General features: G+C 41.4%; 1 protein-coding gene across 1 annotated transcript in view; it reads left to right on the top strand.

Moving 5' to 3' along the window:
- The window catches only part of CACNA1H (calcium voltage-gated channel subunit alpha1 H), a 384,050-nt gene that overhangs the window by 249,540 nt on the left and 120,984 nt on the right, over positions 1-13,526 (top strand). Inside the window, 1 exon segment of the mRNA XM_075179258.1 lies at positions 12,115-12,391. Coding sequence (XP_075035359.1) covers positions 12,115-12,391 — 277 coding nt within the window.

Below are 13,526 nucleotides of genomic sequence, written 5' to 3'. Positions count from 1 at the left end.
TAATAGACTTTCTGCTCTGAAACAGAAGATCTACCATCTTCCTAGGACTGAATTAGCAGCTGTTTTGGAGCATTTCCTTTTGTAAGGTTCCATTTTTATATTGTAGGTCTCATTATTTTGTGCAATTGCCCCCTGTGCTTGTTTGTTACATCACCCGTGATTTCAGTTGTCAAATACCGTTCTTTTGCTAAATAGATCCCTCACTCTTTACCAATATCTCTGCAGTTCACCAAGAATTACTCATATCAAGATCAGCCGGTCACCAGTTGGCAGCGATGTCTGGTATATCAATAATGGATGTGTCCTTCTGATTCTGTATTTACCAGCCGAAGCTTCACCTGCTCTTCTCTTATTCCAAACATGAGATTGTCAGGAAGCTTTGACAGCGGAGCCCGTGCAAACTTTCACAATAAAAAAGTCATTTAAATTCTGCCTTTCCTCTCAGTCAGGGACAAAAAAAAAACATTTTGGAAAGGTCACGGCTACAAGTTAAAGTGTGTTATTTAAATGCATATATACAGAGACTGAATGTAATGGGAGCGAGGTGCGTGAGATAGAGGTTCTGGCTGCCCATCACTGAGATAGAGAAATCAGCCAGCTCAAGGTTGAGTATATGGGACGAGGGACAGACAAATGAGATGGCTCTCTGGGCTTTCTTTAGCACTAGGAGTAAATCTTGCTCGAAGGTACAATTTTGCACCTTGGCAAAACCATGTTGCAGGAGGAGACATGAAACCTGCTACAATTTTTCATTTGCAGATGAATTTTTAGGCTATTGTTCTGTCCTTAGTTTCCCACACTGTTGTCTGCTACTTTTACTCCTTCGGAGGCTCTTCAATTCAGAGCGAGTTGCCTTGCACCCCGTACCTCATTTATATGCTCCGAATGGCGGGGGGGGGGGGGGGGCCATCTATTCAATTCCTGCACCCACAATGTTCATCGCACTTAGGTGGGTATTCAATTGTTAGCGAGATTTTTTCCCCCCCCCCCGCCGTGTTAAAAAAAAAAAATTCTCCCACGGGTTTTTGCGGCAATTTTGAGTTAGCGCAGCAGGAAAAATCGTGCAATTCAATTGAAAAAGAGGGAACGCTTACATTGCATAACACATTGATAATATCTACATTACAGTACTTTCTTTTAGCATATTTTTTTTATTGAACTATTTTTTACCATACAATCATCTATACCATGTCAAAACACATTACTACATTCATATTTGTACCAAAAACATACAGAAATCTAATTAGTTAGTGATTTTATTTTTTATTTTTGTTTTTGTTTTTTTTATTTTAATTTTTTTTAACAATAAAATCAATTTACACAAGTTAGGCATTAGTGATAAACATAAGTTTAACTTTTTTTTCAACATTTTTACATGATTTCAAATACTTTTCAGAGGTTTTTTATTTTTAACACACCCCAAGGAGGTGCGAGATAAAACAGCATGTTTGCCTGTTTTACCCGACGTGTTAAAATACAATTGAATAGCTTTTAACGTGGCTGCCTCTCGCACACCCTATACTTTCAATAGACCTTCTACTGGAGCGCAAGAGGACCGTTTCACGGAAAAAAACTGAGCGTTAAAAATGGAATTGAATTGCAGGTAAAGTTAACCTGCTCGAAAATTATAAAAACAGCGTTAAAATGACTTAACACGTTCAGAAAAACCAACTCGCTGACAATTGAATACCCCCCTTAGAAAGAGGGCTGGATTACACTCATTCTTGCTCGCATCCTTCTTGTTAAATAGGCTGCCTCGTGTTTTGCACGGGGGAAGCCCAAAAGAGTGAGGCCGAGTGATGAATCACCGTGTTGCCTTTCCAAGCTGCTTTTCAAACCCCCTCCCGTCTATATTTGTGCATATTATCACCAGCCATGAAACAATTCTATTTATTGAAAGTTGAACTTTGCTGAAGGCTTGTCACAAGAGCAGTTAGATGATATGTGTTATGCACGCACTGATTTTTAGAGATGACAATATTTGCTTCAAGCAGCGATCCTTAAGATGGGAGTTGAGCACAATTGGCACTTTGTGTGTTAAATCACAGATCATCATTCCTCTTCTCTGATGCCTGTTGGACTGTGAATCACCTCTCTCGGCAGGAACACTCGTTCCTTGGCTGTAAATTGCGCTATTGAAAGCATTTCTTTTGAAATTATTTTGTTTCCTCTTATATATAACAAGAAAAAAAAGTCATTTTTTTGTCCCTACTTTTCTATCTTAGTACACAATGTACACGGCATAGGATTCTTTTCAGTCAGTCCTGTAAGTCACAGAACCTTCTCCTGTAATTTCCCTGTACCACACACAGATCTACTGTCCTCTCTCTATTCAGAGAGATTGGTTAAACCCTTTGAGGACTGGCTTAACCTGCAGTCCATTGTAGCACACATCTTGGAAGTCTCACATCTTCAGACAACAACAGACTATTCGAGATAATAAACAACCATGGCTGCTGTTGGATTTTTTTTACTAACCTTTTTACTCTTTTTTGCTTGTTTTTCAAAGTGTTGTTACACAGCCTGAAAAAGATAATATTTTCTTTAGTCTAGACAGAACGTTTCCCTGGCAAACTGCTCTTTGTTTGCTAGATCCAGTCTTATCGTCACTGTTTATTTAAAATGCATCCCATTATAAGTACAGGAGTAAGTTTGGCTTACACCACCTGTAAAGCTGGGTACGCACTACAGAATTTTCCACCAACTTTTTATGCCGATCGATTTTACATGCGATCGATGGTCCGATCGCTCGGTCCATGGACTGCATACACACTAGCCTTGTTTTAGAAGATAAAGTGAAGAGCGGACTTCCCTTTAGCGACTTTTTACAGTCATGTTGTCGTGAGCAATGATTGCAATTTCATACACATCGGTCGGAAGTTTATACACACTACACAACAGAAACGAGATTGGAACGAAAATATTAAACGGTACGACCAACCAAATGAGGCGAAAATTGTCTATTTGGGCAGACTTTCGACCACCATGTCACTACACACACTGACCCGACTTTTGAACGAGCGGTCGTATGTCGGCTGATTGAGCCGATTATTGGACGAAAATCGTGTAGTGTGTACCCAGCTTAAGGCTAGGTGCACATTGAAGAATTTTCTGACCAATGTGTTTGTTGGAAAATTCGTAGGCACAATGTACAACGATTGTGCCTACGACCGAAGGCCGGATCGGATGGTCGTTTCATGCGTACACACTATAGACGTTATAAACTATTTTTGTACGACCAATCGACCGGGCAGCGATTTTTGTCAGGCATAATATCATCTGAAATCATTAAATTTACATACACGCACCCAGAACAGAGTCCCTGTTTGAGGAACTATCGGTAGTTGGTCAAGCGATTGGTCGTAATTTCATACCCACCGCAGGATCGGTGGAACGAGATTTTTAAACAGAGCGAGCAATGAAATGAAACGACGACCGATACTTTATATCAAATCTCGCTCATCACGTAATTATACAAACTAATCTATATCGGGATAAACTGTTTATCGAATGTTTGCCTGAATAACCTCCAGTGTGTACCCAGCAGGCAGAAAAATCAGGTCCTTGGCAGGGACAGTATTGTTGGGCACCCACATGTTAAACTGGGAAGTCCTCCTTTAATTCTCCATCTCCACCCCACCAGCTCGTTTATAAAAATTCCACCCAAAAATGTAATTTTTCTTCTTGGGTGTAAAACATTTTCTACTTGGCAAGCCGTGCCCTAAATTCTTACCCACCAACATACACTGTCATTATGGTCATCATCACAATTTATTTATATATATATATATATATATATATATATATATATATATATATATATAGTGCCACTAATATGGTCCACACATCCAGGAAGATCTCTATAAAAATCTAGAAATGTGCAGCTGTGATTGTCTGATATCGCTAGAGTATTTTACAATGATATTTAATGGCGACAAAGGGGCATATTTAATAAAGCACGATAGTGCTTTTAACGGGTCATTAAGGTCCCACAGTGTCCTCCGCAAATTTATTAAGGGGGTATCGCAGCAGATATCATGGATATCTGCTGCTTTGCACTCCTCTTCGTTTTTGGGAGCAGTCACCATTCAACAGAATGGTGACTGCTCCTGGCCGCAATCTAACAAGTCCCGAAAAAACATTTTTTTCGGGAACTTGTCATGTTAATGTACGCCAGCTGCAGCTGGCGTACATCATCGGAATTGAAGAAATCTAATGCTGTCAGCTCTGCTCCGGAGAGCAGAGCTGGACAGCGCATGTGTGGAGGGATCACATGATCCCTCCCTGTCACTCAGCGCTCTCTCTCTGCAACTATCGTTGCAGAGACAGAGAGGGGATCTGTGTCCAGTTTTGGAACTGGACATGCGCAATTGAAGAGTGAAGAGAAGACCCGAAGACAGCGCTTCCGATGAGGGGGGTAAGTATGATTTTTTTTATCTCTGAAACAGCAGTTTTTCGGAACTGCTGTTTCTGTGCAGGGCTGTACATAAATGTGAGAAGTAGTTCAATCCTTATCATTGCAATAAGGATTGAAAATTACTTTTCACTTTATGTGAATATTGATAAATGTGCCCCAAAGACATGAGACTGCAGCCTGTCCGCTAATTAGAAACTATATCCAATGAGGCGTGAGACACGACTAGATGCTCCAGTGAGAGTTTGCATTGAACATTGGTGAATTTTCTTTCTGAATCTTGACAAATCCAGTTTTTGTAAAAGAGACCTTAAGACTTTTTACATATAACATTACACCCATCTCACTTATGTGAGCAGACCACTTCTTGAGAACCTCTCCATAGCTCTATGAGAATTTTCAGGTGAGGTTAACGTAGTTGGGATTTGCTTTCTACAAAATGATTTTAGAGTAAACGTTCTAATCTTTAGAGGTTAAAATACTATATTTCATTGGCCGAAATACTGCAAGTGATCCCCCCCATCCCCCCAAGTAGAAATATTTTGGAGGCTTGTAGGATCTTTTGAAGACCAGAGCTGGGCACCCTTGCCGTTTCTTCTACAATAGACTGTAAAACGTATAACTAATTACCGCCAGTGAAACGTGGGATAACTCTTGGCTAAATTATCCCGGTGTTGCTGCATTGTAGCAATGAATCTTTGAGAATTGTTTGCAGGCTGTTCCGCTCACCCCCCCCTCTGTGCAAATCATCTCGCAAACCCTCCAAACTGCTTACAGATTTGTCACACATGTTGTCTCCTGACAAGATGTTTCCTGTGTGACAAGACCACACAGTCAGGATCGCTGGAGATGGGACCAACTGGTGTAAACGGCAGAGGCAAATCACTGATCACCCCTATGCCTTCAGACATAAACCAAGTCAAAGGACGTCTAGCTGTATTCTGCCAGATTGAATGTCACATGACAGGTCACGTGACCATGCCATACAGCGTTTTGGAACCAAAGTTTTGCAGCTGCTTCAGACTCCCTTGAAAAACAAACTCGTTGCCTATCATTAACAAAGCTGAACGCCACGCTGAGCTTGCCAATGCAAGAAAGAGGATTGGGTTTGACAGCTCTTACGGGCTGTTTTTAAAGAGCAAATCTAATTTTTTTTCGTGGGGTTATTCATAGTTGCCAAGTTGCCAACATTTTAAAGTAATTTCTAAGGACAAGCGGGACCATTAAAGCACGTCATATGCGATAGAATTTGGGCAGCTCTTGGTGACCTATAATCTCCCTCATGATTGGTTCACTACACAATATTCTAATGCTAATTTTTTGTATTTTAAATGCGCATATTTAATAAACATTGAAGAGGAAGAGCACAGAAAAACAACTCACACAAGGCGATACTTCCTCTTTGAAATAACGGCGATGCGAGTTGTCGTTTTTGTAACATCATGTGTGATAAACACAGGCTGCTACTAAGTCTTTATGTAAACATGGCTGATATCCCCTAATTTGGAGAAAATTCTTCCCAATGGTGGAGAAAAAAAACTACTTCAGATTTTTCTGACAGATGCTTTCTAAGAATTCCAAATGTCTTTATTTGTCAGCTATGGACATTAGTTAAATCATTGGGTACTTTCCCTTAAAGAGACATTATACAGAAAAAAGTAATTATTTTCAAGCACATTATTTTATGTTAAAACCAACAAACAAAAAAACTAGAGTACCCCTGTGACTGAGGAATGCTTACGTTTCACTTGGTAAGGGCAAGAAGGCGTTCTGTCTTGCTTTTTATGTTTGTGATATGACCACTAGAGGCGCTCTCAACATATTACATATGTAAGTGAATAAAGACATTTAGCCCTTACACATTGACGGCAAAGAACGTTTATTACGTTTAGTGGAATCTATAATGTGCTAGTATATAATACATTACATTCTATTTGTCCGTAGAATCCTTTAAGGTTCATTAGTTCTATAATCTGTGTCAGGGGTGTAACTAGATATTTGTGGGCCCCACAGAAGCATTTTGTAATGGGCCCAATGTTCTACTCAATTTATATTCCTCCCTCTCGGAGATTCCAGAAGAACATACTCGCCCACTCTCCCGGAATATCCGTGAGACTCCCGAATTCCGGGTAGGTCTCCCAGACTCCCTGAAGAGCAGGCCATTCTCCAGCATGGAAGCCTCCATCATGGCGTCATTCTGGCCCCCGACCCGCGGCAAAATGGCGCTTTCGAACCATTGCGTTGCTGGACGGAGCCAAAATGACTCGATTCTCCGTCCTCTTACTTCATCACCCCGCCAAGTTCTGAGGTGCAGAGGTAAAGAATGAAAAGTTGGTAAGTATGACCAGCTGGTAAGTTGATCAAGTGGTCGTTGCGCTCTTGATCTGAGGGCACTTCCCTTTTAAACATACTTGTCGTGTCCGTCCGCGGAGAATGGAGCCCGCGGGAGTGATTAGCACCACGACAAGTAGGCACACGGCTCTATTATCAGTCGCTGCAGGAGGTTATTTCAGGAATAATAACTTTGTGTATTGCTTTGTATTGTAGAAACAGTTCCAGCCTGATTTCGGTATAATTTAGGAACGTACGCATGAATTGACTTGTCCACTTGGCAGGGGAGTTCCTAAGTAGGAATTGTTTCATTACTTTTTATCCCCTTTACTCAGCCCGCCCAGAAGAAATCAGACACTGGTAATTGCATTCACCATACAGGACCAGTGTAGCGGTATTGTGAATTTATTCATGCCTATAAAATATAATCATACAATGGAATTGGATCAGAAAATAAGAAGTGGTACTGAGCTTCTTTCCCCATATAGACAAAACATTGTGCAGATGACTATCCTGTAGCTACAGAATAAGATCTTGCACCAATTACGTATCCAGCATACAGAACTGGAAAACTGGTGCAGTGTATTGCAGGATTGCGGCATTATATGTACCGCGCTGTTCTTGTCATATCGGCTTGCTCATTCTGTGCCGAGCAACAATCACAGAGCTAAGGTTGTCTCTTGTTAGCAGCACTTGTTCGTGTAATTTGTTTTTCCCGTTCACTGGAGCTTGACGTTTGATGATCAGATCAGTGTTGTTGCCACATAGTGCCCGGTGAAGGCAGATTAAGAATAAAGGACCTCTAAGCCCCAAAATTTCCAGATATGAACCGTGAAGGTAAACTACATTGTTTAATGTAAACCTGAGATTCCATCTCAGCGCTGTTAATAGAGTAAAGTAAAGTTGCTCCCAGTTAGGACAGTGTCTTGATGGGACCTGATACAAATAAAACAAGTTAGGACTGCAGTCATTTGAGCTGCTGTGACATCACCACAGCACTAGTCCTGGGAATTAATCCTCATTCTGCAGAGTGCATGTCTGCACGGTAATGGGCCTATTTATCAGATAACAGGGCTGATATTCTTTTTCCACTGTTTGCGGCCATAGAAAATCAATTGTCATAGCAATTTATTAATACAATATCGACCGGGGCTTACCTTACTGCTTTGCCAGTCTAGTATCGGCTTATATGCCCACCCGTGACCCAACTAGCCGGTGCATGTATATGTTGTGCAACTGTGAGAGCCCAAACTTGGTCTTTCAATCCCACTGATAAGGAAAAATCAATAATCTAATAAATTGTAAAAAAAAATGAATTTTTAAAGCTATTGATGAATGAAAAAATTCTTTATTGAAATAATAAAGCATTTTTTTTTATTTCATTCTTTTTCTTTCTGTTATTGCCATCCTGTGGTTTTTCGTCCTTTAATAATTAGAACCCAAATGATGGACAAACTGTCATTCATACCCTGCCTACTCATTTAGGTAAGCCCCTCCCACCTGACATGACAGCCAGCTGCATAGGAGACGAAAGAGCCTGATGAGAATGTAGTGAGTTAAGTTTAAACTCTCCAGTTATTTCGTGCATATAATTCAGCTGAGTAAAACACAGCCTTTGACATATATTGATGGCAAGTAGCGTCTGTCCTTGTCCTTTAAGACAAGGGCCTGCTGTTAGATATTATAATGGTCCTATTCTGAAGGATGGTCTCTGCCATGTTATTAATTACAGATTTGTTTTCCCTGAAATTGAGGAAATACCTTCTTTGCAGAGCAGATGAAGAATTAAATTAACAGCAATGAATAATTATTTCCATCCCGGACATAAACGGAGGACCCAGTCTGTTTTCTTTCCAGACCACGGTGCTTCCTATAAAAGAAGGGGTTGCTTGTGATCGGGATTGCCGGATGTTATGGTCCCACAAACACATCCGTTCGTAGCCCACTTGGTCTAAATTGACCGTCAAAAGTGCAATTTTTGCCAGTCTCTGTAGCAGAAGATATATCCAACCCCTTTATATAAATACTAGGACAGCGCTTATGTATGTAGGCAAGACCTGAGTATATGATAGGCTGACCAGACTGCGGTCTAGGTCGCAAGGTTCTATTTTGGGGGCGGGGGGGGGGGGCACAAAATTTTTGGGATAGAGAGTGGTATAACCTAAGATTCATTTAAAATATATTTAAATAGTTGTTCTCCAAAGTAAAAACAAAACTTGAAAGAAAAATGTAGTAAGGTTTTAATCTTGACGTATTCCCAACGAGTGATCCCTGGGTGGGCGCTTGAGGATAAGCTGGTGGGAGGGACAAGGATGGTGAGATTTTAATGTAAAAGAAAACAGGTGACAAAGATCTCCGTGACCCTTTTAAAAAGCCAAGTGGAGCCGACTTTTGAAAAACACAGGAACATAAACATTGGTGGGAGGGGGGTTTAAGGAAGCCAGATTTTAAATTAAGAATGAGTTCATTTTTTACCTACCGCGTATTAGCCTGGGGTGGAAGGTGAGGTGGCCCTACGAGCTTATTAGCCTAGGATGGCCTGAACCATTAATCAGGCCCTGTGTGTAGCAGGCCATTTGGCATCTCTTGTGTCATGTGACTTTCTGGGATGATGGGAATTCTGGGAGAGATTTATCACGACTGTACCACATAAGACTGGAACACAAGCTGTACGAGAAGGCATAGAAAGGGTTGAGCTGGACTGGACAGCATGGGTGGGCCACGTTAGTATCTGTTGTCCTTTACTATGTAGCATTCCCCGGGCACAGATCCATCATTTCAGGAAAAAAAACAGAAAACCAAGAGCTAAAAAAAATAGTTTTCCTTCCAAAGACCTAACTAAGTGTCCTTCACAGCGTGTTTTCCAAAGAAAAATGAGAGCGTTTCTTCCTTATTAGGGAACACCTCTGGAACTTCACCTCACCTCTGGCTGCAACCTGCCAGAAAATGACTATATTGTACATTTAATGGGAACATCGCTGATGGATTAGGATAGACTGAAGCCTATTTGGCACAGGAAGGGTAACGTGGTGGATTCCTGTGTCTGAAAGCTTTATTGATGTATGTGATTCCCTTATCTCGCTCACCTCTCTGTGAGACATACACAGTGCAATAGGTACATTTATGTCTCTGTATTATTATTATTTACACGGATGTAAAAATGCGTTTTCGGTAAAACTAACAGTAAAAGAAAATCTCTATATCAATTTATAAATGTAAGGGGGAGATTTAATAATCGCTGAAAGTGGGCGGTACCAGACTGCGCTGCCTACGGTGTGAGCACAGAATATTCTGCGGTCATTGAAATGCCGTGTTCTAATGATCTGTTCTTTAATAAGTGTGATATAGAAACAGGTTCTACCGTCGTATATGGACTGTCATATATAATTCTGCTAGCAGTGTGTTCTTTTTGTATTAACACAAGTCAGGGACAAGAAATGTGGAATAGACATTAACAGAAATATGGCAGCGATCACGTAATGATTTTCTGAGTAAAACTAGCTGTTCTGATATTCAAGGAAAAGCAAGACAATACAGGTCACGCTCCTGCAACATTTTACAATACTTTTCCCAGCTTTTGTTCCTCTGTAAAAAAAAATCTCACCTGCATAGATGTTAGGCCTGCGTATCTTTACATAACATGCAGTTTTTCCCCTCACCTTTACTTTTTTGATGTGCATGGTACTTTACTGTCTTTATCAGTATACACTAACATGTTAGAAGGGAGGAGTTTCTCTAACACAGCAGGCACAGAGTGAGTGACAGTTTGGGGGTCTTGCTTTTATAGAAATGCGCTGTGTGAATTAGTTGATTCAGGTACAGGGTCAGTGATGTCACAGCAGCTCATATGACTGCAGTCTCAGCTCTTTGACACAAATGAGGACCCTGTCGTAGAGGGCTTAAGCTGTCTGCAGTGGCGCTGAGCAGATAATACTTTTTATCAGAGCTGCAGGGGGATATCAGGGTAAATCTTACTTGCCAGCTCTGGCAAGGCCTGCTCCAGGAGATCAGGAGGATGTGGGTGTGTTGGGGGCGGGTCCGGTGGATTACGTCATTTGGCCCAGTCACCTAAACATCAATCACCTTTTTTGACCAATTGCAGCAGGGGGAGGGCCCACTATGACGTGCGATTCATGCCTTAAGCCCCCCCCCAACCACTTTACTACTTAGGTGGTTTGGAAACGGGAGGTTGCCCTGCTTTCCCGGGAGTCCGGGAGGACCCCCAAAAATTCAGGTGTCTCCCGGACATTCCAGGAGAGTAGGGAACTATGGGGTGCAATATAATGGGTCACTTGTTATTCGTACCTGCCCTATAAACCATGTTGAGTAATCAGAGACTTCTACCCCCCTACGTTTCCTGGCACGTTATGATAACGTGATATATCCACCTGAATTGTTGTGAAGCAGAGATACCCATAACCCCATCCCAATACTACATTAACATTCCTTTTCTGGTTCCCAAGAACGGTGCAGCTTGGTTGCACATTGGTTAGCATTGCTCACTCACTAACTGGGATCATGGGTTCGGTTCCATCCAGGCTACTATCTGCGTGGAGTTAGTATGTTTTTCCTGTGTTTGCGTGGGTTTCCTCCGGGTACTCCAGTTTTCTCCCACACTCCAAAAACATACTAGTAGGTTAATTGGCTGCTGACAAAATTGACCCTAGTCCGTGTGTGTGTGTGTGTTAGGGAATTTAGAGTGTAAGCTCCATTGGGTTTAGGGACTGATGTGAGTAACAAATAATCTCAGCACAGCACTGTGTGATATAAGTAAATAATAGTAATGTTACTAATGTAGGACTAACAGTGCGAGTGTTCTCTGTGAAATATTGCAGAATGCTTTCATGCCATTACTATGCATCAACTTTGAGCAAAACACCCCTCTGCCATGGCAATGCTATTGTTTTATCCTGTGGTAAAATCTAGCTGCAAAACATATTTTGTCATCAAAATAATCCATTATTCAGTGTCTGTAACATAGTGGCGGGCCCTGTCCTTACCTCCAGCTGAGAAGCACATGTGGCTTTGTTTTTCACGGATGGAAATAACACATCTTCTTAATTGACTGCATATTTGTTGGGGAATTTTTATGAACAACATTTTGGGAGGGGAAAGAAATGTCTCAATAATTTTTTCTGCCTAGTGTCAATGTCATTAATGCGTCGGATCTGGTCTGGGCAGCCTGTGGTTCTCTAGCTGTTTGGTGGAACGTCAAGTCCCAGTATGCATTGCCAGTCTTTGGACCTCATGCCTTCACACTGGCAAGGCATGCTGGGATTTGACGTTGAACCACAGCTGGACTCCCATCCTCTACGCCACTCGGAGTTTGACACGCTAACCCCTGTATTTTATCTTCTCTCTTTCCACAGCAATTACAACCTCACCTCTCTGAGGCTGTATTATCAGGTGGATGAGACTGAAGACAATCCCTACATCTGCTCATCTCACCGAGACAACGGCATGCTGAAGTGCCAAGACATCCCCCCCAAAATTGACTGCTCCAATTTCAATTTCCCAGAATTCAGCAGCAGGAACAACTGTGACCTAAATCAGTACTACAATGTATGCAAACCTGGAGATTTGAATCCACATAAAGGGGCCATTAATTTTGATAACATTGGCTATGCCTGGATAGCCATTTTTCAGGTGAGCATATTTGCATTTTCTATTAAATTCATAGAGATCATGTCTAGATCCCACCTTCCATCCAAAGACAAAACCAGTTGCTGATGAGATCATTTCTGTAGACGTGAGATAGGCATCCCCAGAGCTCGCCAACTGTCCTGGAACTCCGTGTTTACGCCTGCCCAGCCTATCTTAGGACATATCAGGACTTGTAGTTAAACAAACCACTGGTGGGCCATAGGATTTCTATAGGCCATGTGGACTTCTGCAAATTTGCTGCGTTCAAAAGAAAATCTTATAAATATTTTCAAAGTGTTCTTATATATGTTAAACATAGTTGCCAACTTTCTATTGCTTCCCTCCGGGAGATCCGGGTGGTGGTGTGTGGTGAGGTGAAAGGGCGGAAGGGGGCGGTGTGCAGCAAATCACATAATTTTGGCCCCGTTCCCACGACAAAATAGTTGCCAAAATGACGCGATTCACAGCATTTAAAATCTTGACAGGCAGGTTTGCGGGAGAATTGCCTGCTCTTCCGGGAGACCTCCCCGGAATTTGGGAGTCTCCCGAACATTCCTGGAGAGTCGACAAGTATGGTGATAAAGGACCACAAAACCTAAGGTTTTATGAAAACACTTTTTCTAACACTCACTAATACCTCTCACGAGAAGACTGCACCTCCCCGCTCCACAGCTATTTAAACATGATTGGCAAAATTAATTTGCCTTTTCTGTATTAAAAACGTCAGATGCCCGGGGCAGCGGTTAGTGCGAGGAGCCACCGTAGGAGGAATGTTTCCTAGGTGGTACTGCAGATGTAAGACAAATAATATCTTTGGTACATCGGATCTTTAAAAGTAGACTGTTTTATATTCATGCAGCCTTATATATATATATCAATACTAATAATGGTTTTAAAGGTCACAGAGTAGATATTGAAGAACATACAAAGACCATATCGGATATTATAATGAAAGCTGGACTGATAAAGTCCTACATCTTCTTAATTATACCTAATAATATCACAACTATTGCCTGAGAATAATATTCTTTGTAGGTTATTGCTGCATATGTTATATTTGTTTTATACCTCATGTTTGGGCTAAATTACTAATTGTCACACTGAGGAGCAGGTTTATCAAACCTTGTAAAAAGGAAAA

The sequence above is a fragment of the Mixophyes fleayi genome, chromosome 7 (genome assembly GCF_038048845.1).
Source record: "Mixophyes fleayi isolate aMixFle1 chromosome 7, aMixFle1.hap1, whole genome shotgun sequence".
NCBI lineage: Eukaryota > Metazoa > Chordata > Amphibia > Anura > Limnodynastidae > Mixophyes > Mixophyes fleayi.
Note: the sequence above shows the minus strand (reverse complement) of the source record. Positions and strands in the feature narration are given on the sequence as shown.